The 14,322-nt window shown below is 42.8% G+C and overlaps 1 protein-coding gene across 1 annotated transcript; it reads left to right on the forward strand.

Annotated features, from left to right (window-relative positions):
- The first annotated feature begins 826 nt into the window (after positions 1 to 826).
- LAS1L (LAS1 like ribosome biogenesis factor) lies at positions 827 to 13,809 on the forward strand. Its single transcript, XM_014887652.2, has 13 exons — positions 827 to 1,077; positions 1,717 to 1,842; positions 2,021 to 2,090; positions 3,186 to 3,267; positions 4,366 to 4,557; positions 5,149 to 5,195; positions 5,576 to 5,685; positions 6,370 to 6,455; positions 7,367 to 7,582; positions 8,771 to 8,906; positions 9,487 to 9,866; positions 10,812 to 10,953; positions 13,425 to 13,809. Exons 1-13 carry the CDS (start codon positions 881 to 883, stop codon positions 13,513 to 13,515), a joined length of 1,875 nt encoding a protein of 624 aa, XP_014743138.1. The 5' UTR covers positions 827 to 880; the 3' UTR covers positions 13,516 to 13,809.
- The last annotated feature ends 513 nt before the right edge of the window (positions 13,810 to 14,322 follow it).

Below are 14,322 nucleotides of genomic sequence, written 5' to 3' on the forward strand. Positions count from 1 at the left end.
ACCTCATCAATTTACAGCTTCCTCATGAGGAGGAGGAGCAGGCACTGATCTCTTCCCTTCAGTGACCAGGGACAGGACCCAAGGGAATGGCCTGACATTGTGTTAGAGGAGGTTTAGGTTGGATATTAGAAAAAAGTTCTTCACCAAGAAGTGTGTTTGCCCCACCTTGGCTACTCTGTGCTGTTTTGGGCATCCAAAGGAGGGCCAAAGGAAGGGAGGGCCAGGAGGAAGGGGAGAGGTCTGGAGGGGAAGCCTGATGAGGAGTGGCTGAGGTCACTTGGTTTGTTCAGCCTGGACACTGAGGTCACACCTCGTTGTGTCCTTCAACATCTTCACGAGGGGAAGTGGAGGGGCAGGTACGGATCTCCTCACTCTCATGACCAGTGACTCAAGGAAATGGCACCAAGCTGAGTCAGGGGACCTTTAGGCTGGCTATTAAGAAAAGACTTTTCACCCAGAGGGTGGTTGGGCCCTGGAACAGGCTCCCCAGGGAAGTGGTCACAGCACCAAGGCTGACAGAGTTCAAGAAGCGTTTAAACATTATATGGGGCACATGGTGTGGCTGCTGGGGATGGTCCTAGGCTTTCTCGCAAGATTCCCTCGCCCTGATTCTGGACACACGTCGCCGTCCCTCGGCTCCCCGCAGCTGCACAAGGGGGAAACGCGCCTGTTTTGCACTGCCCCGAGCCCCCGAGACACTGGCGGCGGCCCCTCCGCAGCCCTCCATGAGGCGCGGCTCAGCCTCCCCTCAGGCGGCCGCACCCAGCCCGCGCGGCGAGCGCGGGAACCGGAACCGGAAGCGGCGCGGGCAGGGCGGGGCAGGGAGGAGCGGGGCGGGCACGGCCCGCGGGGAGGCGGAGCGAGGAACGGCACTGGCGGCATGGCGGCCCGCGCGGGCCCGGCCTGGAGCCGCGGGCGACCGAGCTCGTCCCCGGCCCGTAGGCGGCTGAAGCCGCCGCGGACGGTGGTGGCGTGGAGGGGCCGGGCGGAGTGGGACCAGGTGATGGTGGGGCTGTACTGCGGGGACAGCCGGCTGCAGCAGGACGCGCTGGACCGCGTCTCGGCGTGGAAGAGCCGGTACGGGCCGCGGACGGGGAGCGCGATGCAGCTCTCGGGGTCGCCCCTGGGTCCCTGGATGGGGCTCTCGGGGCCGCCCCTCGGTCCCTGGATGGGGCCGCTCTGTGCCCTGTGCCCAGCACTCACGGCCCTGGCCCGGGAGCCGCCGAGGACCCGAGCGCTGCTCCCCACCGGAGCGGCTCCGCGGCCGGGGCTGTGTGGGGAGGCCGGCGGTGCAGTCGGGCAGGCGGGCCCGTCTTGCAGGGGCTCCTTCTTTATTGCGGGAGGCTCCAGGTAGCGTATGCCCCGTGGGAGCAGGGGAAGCCGAAGCCCTGCATGCCCGAAACTTCATGGGCTGATTTCTCGAGGCAGTGAGCATATCCTAGGGCCCTGAATTGCCTCTGCTGCCTGCATACACGAGACCGCTTAGGTAAAGCAGCTTGTATATGTGCTTAGTGTATCAGTAAGTACTTAGGAGTAACCATGTAACCACTCTGTTCCAATAGAAGCCTTGTGCAACGAGCCTTTGATACTGTCTCAGGGTACCATTTCTTAGGCTGTTTTGTACCACAGAGCACAAAATGTGGCGAGAACATTGCCCTTTTTACAGGGTGAGTGTATTTGTGTGGGCCTGCTCACCTGGTTTTCCTTTGCCTCCAGGTACGGTCCAAAAATGCCTCTTGCAGTGGACTGCACGGCAGAACTGATTCGCTGTAAGGTCCTCGATTCATCTGGCAGGGTGAAGTCACATGAGCTCATCCTCTCTTATGGACTGGCTCTTGTAAGGTAAGGGCTCTCAAGGCCCTCGTGCTTTGAGAGAAAGACCTGGACAGATGTCATTATTCCACTGTCTGAGTTCTCTTTGCATCTCTGGGACCACAGGGTTTGGGGAGTTTGTCTCTGGAGTTCTAAGTTTCTCTGCAGTTTTTGATAATCATTTATCTTTTCTGTAACCTGCATGCAGATTTGTCAACTTGATCACGGAAAGGAAACAGAAGATGGTCAGCATTCCTCTGAGACAATTAGCCAAAGAGGTAACTATTTAATAAGAGTTGCTTGATAATTTACATCTATACAGAAAGCATATGCATAGGTTATTAGCAGCACTGAGTGGATGAAATTGTGGGAGGTCATTCTTTCGTAACCAAAATGACAGATATAGATGCTCATTTATTCCAGGTACAAAGTTTTAAACAGGTTTTGAATTACATGTGATCAAAAGTCTTGATTTACATGTGTGTAGTCCCACTTGACATACTGTCACACATTTTTATTTCTTAGCTACTGAGGTAGGAAAAAGAGCTAAATCTGTGGTTTATAAATCCTAGTCTTTGACAAGCAAGGCTATACATAAAAAGCACTCACATTTGCAGGTATTTTCATCTCGTGTCTCGTTCTTCAGGTGAGCTTTTCCACTTGTGTGTGAAGGAGAAAGGTTTCAAGCTGTAATTGCAGTAGCAGGGCCAACTTGAGTCCTTTTACTGCCAGCTGCACTGAACATCATACCTGGGACTGAATAAGTTTTGACAGTGAAGGACAGACAGTATTTGAGACTCTTCTGTATGTGTTTGGGCCCCTATGTGAGAATGATGAATTGATTTATATTTTTTTTCCTGGGTTTTTGACAAAGGTTCTGCTTCTTACTTTTTAAAACTGATCAAGCTTAAAAGCAAAGATCTTGCATAGTTAAAGGTAGTTGTCCTCAGGAAAGCTGCAAAAAACTGCGTGCAAATTTCCATGTAAATTTCAGTATTATATATGATATTATTTGTATCTTTGATATATAGTTATCTACAATGTCTCATCCATGTAAATATAGTTTATCTGCTTCGCAGTATCATTAAATTACATGTAACGCCTCTGTCTAAAAAGAAATCTCTTGTTGTGTGTAACACTGAAACTATAAAATGCAAGTTTGTATTGATCCTAGGCCACAGGAGGAGTGGCATCAGAGAGCTGAGGCATCTTGGCCCACTCTTGAAGTGGGAAGCAGGGGAACTCTAGCGCAGGAGTGGCCAGCAAGGTGCTGTTCCCACCTGGCAGAGGCTGTGTGCAGCTTTGCAGGGCTGCCTGCAGGTGTGGCCTGGTGCAGTGGGAGCAGAGGGGTCATGTGTTGGCTGTCGTTGCAGGTGAACATCCCCGTGTGGGTCGTGGATCTCCGCCACGAGCTGACGCACGGGAAGCTGCCACGGCTGGCCCTGTGCCGCAAGGGTGAGTGCCACCAGCAGCCGGCATGGGGAGGGCTGGCCTGAGGCTCGTTGGGGTGGCAATGCCAGTGCTGCAGGCTCTGAGGGGAGCGCCTTGCCTCGGTTTTGGGGTGCTGCAGGACAGGCAGCACGCTTGTCCTGGCAGGGAGAGCTGTGATGTCAGACACTGAGAGGATTTGCCAGTGCCCTGCCAGGATAGCTGAGCTGTGTCCGGTGGCTCCAGGTTGTGCTTCCTCACAGGGCAAGATGTTCAGAGGCTTTCTTCTATCCCTGAAAAAATTACTCGAAACAATAACAGCTGGTTGCAACAGTTTGGTGCTTTTGCTTTTTTACAGCACAGGAAGTTCATATTGGGGAGATAGGTAAAAGCTTTTCCTTAGCAATACCTAAGACTCTTTAAAAATCCCATTTAGGGAGAAATGTGGATACTGCAAGCATGAGTGAATGACCAGCTCATAGCATTTGAAGAGATTCTTGGGAATTTTGGGTTAAAGCTTGAGAATCCAATTAAATAATCTTCAGCATGGTCTTTAGATTGAATTGGGAAAATGCTGATGGAAGTAAAGGCATTTTCTTTCCATTCTATCTAATGTATGTATAGTGTAGTCCCTGCACAGAAAAAATTGTTATTGTTGTAGATGCTGTGTTGACAGCCTCTATGTCATATCACCATAAATATGTTGACACAGTATCTATGGTGATACTAAAGTACTGACTCATTTTCTTATCAGAATGCCACTGCAGGGACCTAGTTGCTGTTTAAATTTGACCTAGCTTGAGCAAGGTGCAGTGCCATAGCAGTATCCAATCTTTTTTTTTTTTTCCCTCCAAAAAATGATGTGTGGTTACCATGCCTGTGATACTGTATTCTTTTTTTCCTAGTTTTTCTGGAAGTTTTTTTTTAGTTTGGTTTTTGTGGGATTTGTTTGTGTTTTTTTAACTTGCTCACGTTTTCAATAATGGAGTTTTTTGTGTTTTCAGAATTCATAACTGGTTAACAGCATTTATTTTCATAATACAGGTTAGCAATATGCCACCTGTTATTTTTTGCTGTAACAAAGAAATCCTCGCTGAGAAGATAACAGTTCCTGTTCTCCATTAGGTTGTGATGTTGTGCTGGACTGGCTACGAAAGATGTATTGGAACCGTCAGCTGGGCAATAACTTGTGTGAAGAAGATGAGGATGAGGAAGAAGAGCAGGAGGAGGTGGAAGCAAATGCAGAGTTGGACAGTGATACATGGGAGATTCAAACCCCGCAGCATGAGGCCTGTCAGAAACACAAGGAATTCCATGGCAGGTGTTCCTAGAACAGTAGCAGATACAAGGATTAGATATGCTAGAGAAAGCAGATTAAATGCGTCATCTTCTAGCATATGCCTTCAGCTCAGGTTTTGGGATTTCTCTTTGGGTCTTGGTGGATTCCTGGGGTTGCCTGACTGGTTTGGTAGTGTTTCTCCAAATTTTTAGCACTTTGGTTTGTGATCAGCTGTAGCGCTGTTGCAATTGATGCAAAATGCAAGCAGAAGGAATACAAATATGCATCAGAACATAAACTGCATATAGGAACAATTTCTTCCTACACTGGTCTATTTAGGAATTTTTAGTTTTGAGCTGTCTGGATTTATCCAACTTACCTGTCTTTAGCTACTGGTAGTGATAAAATATGGAAATCGTGGTTCAACCCCACTTGAGAAAATTTATATTGCTAGAAAAGTCTGGGAGTTTTGGGAGTCTTCAGTGTGTTGTCTGAGCAGAATTGCTGGCTTCATTTGACTGATGCTTTCCTTGAGTGTAAATTTAGCAAAGCTAAGCAGCTTCCTTAGATGCAGAATTTCCTTACATAGTTAACTTCTGCTTAAACGATATATTTATGTTTATTTCTAGAAAAAGTCAGAGATGTTCTGATGTCCTACAAGAATGAGCAGTTCCGGGTAAGTGCACTCTGATGATCAGCGCTTCCATTAATTCTCTTTTCTTTCTTGGGTAGTGTGTTTTCTCTTCCTTGTTGCCTTAGTTAGTTCCTTGGTCAGGTATATCTGCTAGTGTTGTCATACATGGCTTGCCAAAGGAAACTTCACTACAGAGAACAAGCAATTTGAGCTGTGACAGTTCCTAATGTGGGCACTTTGTTCAGGTTTATAAGGAGATCTGTACTTACTGGAGATTCCAAGAAAGGGGAGCATTTGTGAACTTTTTCAAGTACTGGTGATTAAGTATATGTGGCACGTGCATCTTCTTGTCATAGCAATAATGTCTTCGTGTTTGCCATCAGAGTATATTTTGTTAATGCTTGATTATTTCCTTCACCCAGGTTATGCAGACTATGCCATCTCTTTCAAAGTCTCGAGAATTGTGGTCTGATTCCTCTTCAGAAGTGGACTGGATTTTGGCTCAGATCAAAGACCTGATGCAGGAAAACAGGTATGTCTCTGTAAAGAACTGAGGTGAAAGGTACGGTGCTGAACTGGGCTGTAGACCTATTAAGTTGCCATTTCATAGTAGCTGATCATAGAGAAAGCAGTTAGTCAATTTTCTCAGCATCTTTGAGGACTGACTTGTTGATCTATGCTAATGAGCAATGGTCCTTGTGCCACATGGTCTCCAAGATGTTGTCCCAGACTTAGCAATGTTGGCCCCAAGGCAGGCAGCATCTTTAGTGTCTTCAAAAGCTACCAACAACCTTGTAGAGATTTTGATTGCACAGTAACCTTTAGAATTCTGAAAAATTGCAGGGCAATACTTGGCATTTTCTGTATTTTTTACCTTTCTATGACTACAGAGGCTCTAGGACCTAGTGTGTTGAGAATTCCTTATTACCATATAAATTTGCATGGAGATCTTCACCTGCTTTGAGAAATCTGATTGGTGTAACTGCAGAGGGGAGAGAGTATCATGTTAGAGATAAGAGCTATAACTCCTGATGTTTTGAATATGAATATATATGCCATACAAGAACAGCATTAGCAGGTCTATTGTTCGAACAAAAAATTCTCCATTCCCTCCTCACAGTTCCAGATATTTGGCAGTCAGGCTTGTTTCAGAACTGTTTAGTGGTGTTTTGGTACATAAAGGAATAAGTGGCAGTAATAAGTCTCTCTGCTCTAGGGAGACAGTGGCTGAAGCTCTTCTCAGTGATGGCTTTCTCATCCCAAAGGTGGATTGTCTGAAGATGCTAAATATCAAGTATGAAGGTGAGTGTTTTGTGCATCACCCATGTAGAAAATGCATGGCTAGTGTTATGACCAAGTCTGTTCTTTTTTTCTCGTTATATTGAAATCTGTAATTGGCTGCATATTTCTTGTCTGTCTGTCCTTAAACATCTTTTACCCTGTTCTCCAGAACCCCTTATGGCCATGCTTAGCTATTGCTTTTGCATAAATCTCTTGGGATGGAAGGATATCTCTTCAACACCGAATATCTAGCCAAAATATCTTTCAAAGCTTGCATCTCTACCCTTTTCTGCAGCAGTTGTTGATTTCAGGAACTCTCAGTAGTTTCTCTTCTACACTGAATATTTGAAGCAAATCAAATTGGATGGAGTTTTTTGAGCCTCATTCACCAGCTGCATCTTAGTTCCAAGCTGCTGCCCATATGTATGGAATTGCATTTATTGTTTGCAAGAGAACTAGGCACCTAGAGGGAATGAAAATGAATAAATTCCCTATTTCACAGCCAAAGAACTTTCCAAGAAAGATTCTCAAATTTCCATGACTATAAAACAGTAGAAAAATATAAAAGCTTTTTGATTTTATGTTGTTTTGCTCAATGAACCTTCTCTTTGAAGCATATTTTTTTAGATGGAATAGCTCTTAATTATGTGTGAAATAAGCTGAAACTGGAAAGGGATTAGCAAAACAGGTAGATCTTCCTGTATTAATAATTTCCTTGTGCTAATTATCAAATTGCTACTTATTTTACTTGCCTAGCATAAGAAAAATAATAATTTCAGGTTCAGTGAGGATTTCAGGAAACATCCAGTAATTAGTGATCTAATCTAACAAACTTCTTTATTTTGGAGCAAGTGTCACACCTGTATTTCATAAACAAGTTGCAAAGCACCAATTTCTGGCTTCTCTGTTTTGTTTTTTTCTTCTTATTGCAGCAAATAAAGAGGTATGGCAATTCAAAATTCCCCCGACATTTTACTGCTTTTGGCAGCCTTTGCTGTCAGGACTCCTTTCACGAAGTTTTACACAGATCCTAATAGAGAAAATGTTTGTAGAGTTGAAGGGATGTTCTGACTCTTCAGAACTCCGGCCTCAGTTCTTGATCAACTGGATTTCTGAGTTGCTGAATGGCATTGCCAAAGTAAATGCTGGTGAGTAAGTCTGGAATCTCTATGTTTAAAAACGCATAAGAGTTTCTTCTGTACAAGTGTAAAATTATGCTGTTAAAGTGGTGGGATCTTTATACATTAAAAGTGCAGTAGCCTAATTAATACATTTTGTCATGTGAACATAAAGCTTTTATTGTTGCATTTCTTAGACTTTTCAACCTGCAGCTTGTGCATGTCATATTTCTTAGCAAAAAATTGAAATTGTTATTGATAAGTTTGCTGCAGCCTCCTCAAGATAGGAAAAATTAATTTCTCACAGGAAATATCAGCCCTTAAGTGCTAATTTCTTCAGATATCAATACTTGTAGTAAATAACATCCTTATATGCTATCTGTTACTGTTATATGTGGTGTGTCATGAGATCCCTGTTCCCAGTTCTTTTCTCCCTTAACAGAAGCCTGCCTTTATAAGATACTAAATAATGCTGCTGTTCTTTATTGATCCTATCACAGGATTTTTATGCCTTCTAAACTTACACACAAGTAATAAGTAATATTTTGTTTTCAGTTCCTGACTCTTTGAACTGTTAAAATTGGCAGACTGTATGGTTTCATTCCAGATGGGCACTGAAGGGCCTTATTCAGAATGTCACAGTCTTCTGCTAACAGAATTTTTATACTGTGGCATACTGCATCCTTGCAGAGGTTTGCACCCCTTAATCTGCTGCCTATTCTGTCCTCTCCTGATCTGGCTCAGACTGCACAAAGATTTTGGCAGTATCTCAGGCAGTCATAGGTCAAGATTTGGTGCTTTCAGTCAGTGATGAGCATATCTGTGATGTACCAAGATCCCTGAATGCTGCTGGTTCCCAGTTCATTCTACTGCTTGCAGAGCTATCTGGAATGATACTGGGTCCCAGATACAGTACACTGCATTTATTTGGGATAATACTGTTCAAACACATCTTGTGGTTCTCCTGTCTGGGGTGAGGGGCACAGGGCCAGCTTGGGAATGTCTGCAGTGCTTTGTCTGGTGGAGCTACCCAAGCTGCCCATGCATTGCCAAGTCCTTTATAATAACAACATTGATGTATTTGGTTGGTACCTCTGGTCATGTATTTGGATTAAAATGACAGCTTATTAGAGAATGTGTTCCAGTAAAAATGCAGAGGGATGAAGGGTGTATTTTTGAGTTTTGAGCACCCTGTTGTTTTCCTTATCTTCTTTGAAGGGAAGAAGAAACAGCAGTGTAACAAGCAGGTGTCTCTGAAGGAGCTGTTCCTCCATAAAGTTCCTTTGCAGTGGATAAGACTGACTGACAGTTGCTTGCAAGCTCCCTGCTGGGCAACCCCACATCTTCTTCAGCTGTAAGTTTGATGCTATGACCTAGAAAAGGAACAGCAAACAGTGCTCTGTAACAGCTTTGGTTCCCTAGTGATATGCTGAGCTGTAGCTGCATTCCCTTGCCTTTCTTTGCATCTTGTAGAAATTGTAACAGGTGCATATAAAGCCATGCTTGCTGCTATTCATCTCCCCATTGATTGCACACAAAGAGAAGAAGGAAAAGAATTTTAGAGACCGTACCTTCAAAATGAAAGCAGAGGTTATCTGGGAAGGTATTTGAAGAGGCAACCTCTTCAGAAGCAAAGTGACTTGGTAGAAATGTGACCCTGTTCAGGTGATAGGAATTTACCACAGTTCCTAACTTTTATACATGAAAACAGCAAAGCAGAATTCAGTTAGAAGTATCCCAAGTCCTTAATTAATTTAATTTAATTAATTTTAATCACAGCATCCACTGACCAGGGAATAATCAGATTTTGCCTGTTAGATGAGCTATGTGAGTCACCTGTCCTGGAGAAAACAAACACTTAAAACCAAAAAATACTCCAGCTGAAGATTTATCAACCCTTTTAAGACTTTTCCATTGCCCTTTTTCCTTTCTAGGATCCTCACAATCATGAGACCTCGCTTGCCACGATCTTCTCGGAAGAACCTTCTCTATCTTGCTTCCATTTACACAGAAGGAGGTGCTCCTTTGTCCAGTCCAGGCCTCTCTTCAGATGGCAGTGAACAACCAATTTATACTCTAGAGAGCTTACAGTGGAGAGCCAGGCAAGAAAATCAAGTTAAAAATCAAGGGCAGACTGTAGAGAAACAAGAAGATGTGCCAGAGAGAGACAATGGTGTAGAGGAAGTGGAAGATGAGGAAGAAGAGATGGTGACTGAAACAAATCCTTTGGAAGGACTTGCTCATTCTGGTACCATGGTGGCTATTGCTGAGAAAAGGGCAGCACTGCAAGGGTCTGCCTGGCAGATCACTGCAGGTAAAAAGTGACTCTAAGACTTAGACAGTCTTCATCACTGACAAATGTTAATTGAAATGCAAAGACATCTCAGCCCTTTGGACCTGGCCACAATTAAATTGTGCTTCGAAGTCATCTAAATGCCAAATTACTGAAAAATGTGGGTTTCCCAGTGTTTTATGTTCAGGATTAATTTCACTTAAGCCTGTAAAATACTGTCAGTGTGTTTTCCAGGAGCATGCTATTACTATCTTACTTATTTTTTTATTAGGCTTTTCCAAACATTTCCAAATATTTGTTTAAAATACCAGTGTATCCAGTTGATGGGGCAGCATATATGCCAGCTGTGAATGGTGAAGAAAATATGGATGTTTCTTGGACTTCTGTTTGTGAGACTTGGGGGTATTTGAAAGCACAGTTTGTCTGTGAGCCTGAGTTCCATGCTCTGGGAAAATGGTTGTTATGACATGGTGGCAAACAAAAGAAAGGAGCAAGACAGGTTTTCAGAAGGAATAAACAGCATATCTAGTGTTTTGTTAGCTTTGTTACAGTAGCTGCATTTTCTTATTGGGGTTGGAGGTCTCTGTAGCTAAGAATTTTGGATGAGTCATGGAGGGACTCAGACACAGGAGGAGGAAGCTGGTGGAGAGGAGTTGGAGTCAAAATGACATCTAAAGGAAAAAAAGCAGCCACTAGAGGACTGAACTCTTATACTCCATTCACTGGGAAATTTTCTCAAGAAAAAAAGAGACATCTTACATATGCTGATGTGAACAGCTTGATAGAACTGAATGTTTTGAGAACAGAAGGAAAATTGTCCTCTGCTTCTGTGACATTGGTTCAGATCATTTGCTGAATGGCTGAGTTGCAAGAGGCAGTATTTGTGGACTTGGGGAGGGTGATCTTGTGTTTCAGAAATCTCTTTGGGAAACTCACACTTGTTGTTTTTGTACTGTTTTTATCTAGATGAAGTACGATGGAAAGACTTTCCTCTTGGGAAACTTCCAGGTCAGACAGATGACCCTGATGGTCTGATGTTGGATAATTATTCTATGATGTCCCTGCTTGATCAGCCAGTGAGGGATGAGTGGAAGTCTCTCAATACAAAGTGAGTAATGGTGTGGGTGGGACTTTGCCCCTGAACCATGAAATGCATTTCTCTCTCTGTGCCTTTTACTATACCATGTGAAAAGTTAGGGCTGAGATTTCCTTTTTACTTCTATTTAAATAGTTTGACCCAAATATCTACTGTTGTCTCTAAACCTAACCCTAGTGGTATCCTTTGAGGATGCCATCTTCTAATACTGCTATCTTCACTCCTCCTGCTCTTTGTTAAAGGAAACCATTCCAAGGATTATGAAATACTGCTGTTTAGCAGGTATCAACACAGCCCCAGCAGGCTTGAAAATTGAAGTTTTTCTGGGGCTTTGATCTTCAATATGTTGGCAGTACCCAGTGACCTTTTAGTGCTGTAGTTAGTAATTTAGAGCTGCAGATCTGACCTCAAAGAAACACAGATTGTCCTGGAAATCACAGGGACATTCTATAAAGCTTTAGTCAGATCACCTTTGTTACTAAATGAAGCTTATCCAGGTAAAGCATCCCATTGGAGATGTTTTAATAGGGTCATTATTTCACACTTTGAAGTCATCGGAACTTGAATGCTGTAAGTTGTCAAATCAGTTTCATCACATACATATAAACCCATCTCCTATTATTTTAATCCAAGGAATGCTTCAGAATATAAATGAATTGTAGGTATTTTCCTTAACACTCGATTGGACAACTTTCCAATGACTGAGTCTTTTCTGTGGTTGATGGGCCCAATCTAGTAGCAGTGTGAAGAACTGAGAATCATGCAGTCTGGGATATTTCATTGAGAAGAAATCTTGCACATGTTCGTATTTTCACATATTCAGATTTGTGTTCAGATTCCAAACGTCCAGTTTCAAATCTGAGAAGAGAAGGGCTTCCATTTTTCTCCATCCTCTTGGTAATCCTCCCTGGCATCAAATTGACCTTCCCTTATTGGTAACGTTTTGTCCCTTTGGAGGAAGATACCCTAGACTGCATTTTGAAATATGATTTAGTCATGGTGAGGACTGGTAGTATATTAATTGCAGGCTAAAAAGCTACAAGCCACGTTTGTAAATTTCAGGCTGTTTTTTGAACAGTGTATTTTTTCATGCAACTCATATTACTAGAAAATATTCATGTAGAAAATGAGAGCTTTCTCATACTAGGCCAAAAGTAACATGTGTTTCTGCATCTCTTTGTGTGGGGAAAGGGGCAGACAGTTTGTTCTACTCAGATTACAGCCTGGCAGGATGCCAAGGAAAAAAATCTTAGAAAGAAGCATGAGGAAAACGTGTTGCTATCACAAATAGAAAGGAGTAGAACTTAATTTATTCCTGTAGCTGTGCCAGGTTTCATCAGGAGTGCTACAGTGCCAGCTTGTCCATTATTATTTCCCTTGCATAGCAGCTTCTCCATTTGCCCAAGGACATGTGATATTGGAAAGGTGGTTTGACTTCCCCAAGGCAGGAGAAAGATTTTCTTGACTTGATTATATTTTCTCCTGTGTAGAAACCTTGTCCTTTGTCTTGTAGCTACATGGGTTTTTTGCTTCCCCCATCAAAGGTGTTTGTATGTCCTGTTCCAGAAAAGATGTTTGTTTTTTACGTTTTTGGTATTGCCCTCCAAGTTCTCTGTCTGCAGAGAGCTGTTCTTGAAGGGAGGTACTAAAGGATGGTTTGAGAGATTGTGAAAACTTGATGTTTTACTTCGAAAATATCCATAAGGTGCTTGCAAAAAGCATCTGCAGCATAGGCAATGGGACACACCCTTTCTAAAAGCAATGCTCTTCTTTGTCTTTCTGCAATTCCTTCCTCCCAAAAGATTGTGTTCATTTTTTGGTGGGTTTTCTGGTGTGCACTGTGCATGTGTTTTATCAAAATTCATGTTTAGTGTTGCTGAGGCAATCTCTGAAGCTTTAAATAGCTCAGGCAGGTGTTCTGGGTTTTGTGATATGTGCTTTTTATTGGCTCTCAATGTCAGTTTTACCTGACAGCAGGAGCAAATTTGGCAAATAGTGACCACTTGGAGAGTTTTCTGAGGGTGGAGTTGCTGACATGCTGTTGCTTTAGGGGTTGCATCCTTGAATGTCTGTGTAAGTCCCATGATTCATTCTAAAGCCATAGAAATGGGTAGTGCTGTAAGATTTGTAACTTGTGAGAGGCTGTTCTCATGTCAATTGCTTGCTGTGTTAGCATTTCACCTGAGCTTTTATTCTGAGCTGCAAAGGATTGATGAAGTTTCAGATGAGAATTGTTCTCTGGTAATTTTTGCAGTCGTTTCTCTCTCACAATTGTTAGTACCTGGTCACCTTTCTTTTAGTTTGTGCCTTGTACCTTTTATGTTTCAGGACTATTGATTAAAACCAAAGAACATTTCAGCAGATAAATGTTTCAGAGCTAAAAATGAGAAGTGTTTTGGAAATAAAGTGCTATCAAAACTACTTTGGTGATGTGAGCTTCCAAATCAGCCCACTGCTAATGTGCTTTATTCTCTTCCTCACAGCTCTGCAGAATTGAATATTCCCATGACAGGAGGATTGTTATGGACCCAGAATGACTTCCATAAAATAAAAAGTGGCCTTCAACTTTTCTGAGACAGCAGCAGAGTGCTCTGTGACTTTTAGTATTGCACAAGTACAGTGGCATGGAAGATCTAGTAATGATGGTGAAAAAACAGTCACTCCAGGAGAAGTTGTTGTTGCTGTGATTTATTGATTTTTACTATGTAAAATCAATGTTTTATAAAGGTGCTGTGTTTTAAGTTGCATGTACAGTAACCATTGTTTTGCTTAACCAGTTGAAGTTTGCCAAATACAGTTAAGAGTACTTTGGAATCCCTCCATATTCCTTAACTTTTTCATGAATAAATACAGCTGACTGAAGGCAAACCTTGCTCCTGGATGCTCTTTCTCAATTTTCACTCTGAAAAGTGTCCTCTGGCCCTCATTAGCAAGACTATTGAGCCCTTCTTATTTCAGTGATGCTGATATTGTCTTGGAAGAGTGATTGTGCCAGGGTGGGATTGTGCTACAGTTTTCACCTACGATTTCAAATGAAGTTTCAGGGATCAATCTTAGCTCGAGCATGGCTGAATGCACTGTGATACATAAATACCTTTGAAATGTTTTTGTCACGATGTTTTTTCAAGTGATAGTCCTTGAAGTCACTACTGTCTCTTTTTGATTGAAGTGTTTTGCTTCATGTTACTTCTGCTTATGATTTTGCTGATATTCATAGCCAATACTGTGTTGTTTGCTGAGAGCTCCTGTGATTACTGTAGCAATGGACTGAACAAGTACCTTGATGGAAAGTTGTTGAGAAAAATGGCTTCCAGATAGTCCTTCCTAAATTCAGTTTTCTTTACCTGTATTGCAGGTTCTTGGAACTTAAGAGGCTTCTGC

Source organism: Sturnus vulgaris, chromosome 14 (assembly GCF_052056855.1).
Source record: "Sturnus vulgaris isolate bStuVul1 chromosome 14, bStuVul1.hap1, whole genome shotgun sequence".
Taxonomy (NCBI): domain Eukaryota; kingdom Metazoa; phylum Chordata; class Aves; order Passeriformes; family Sturnidae; genus Sturnus; species Sturnus vulgaris.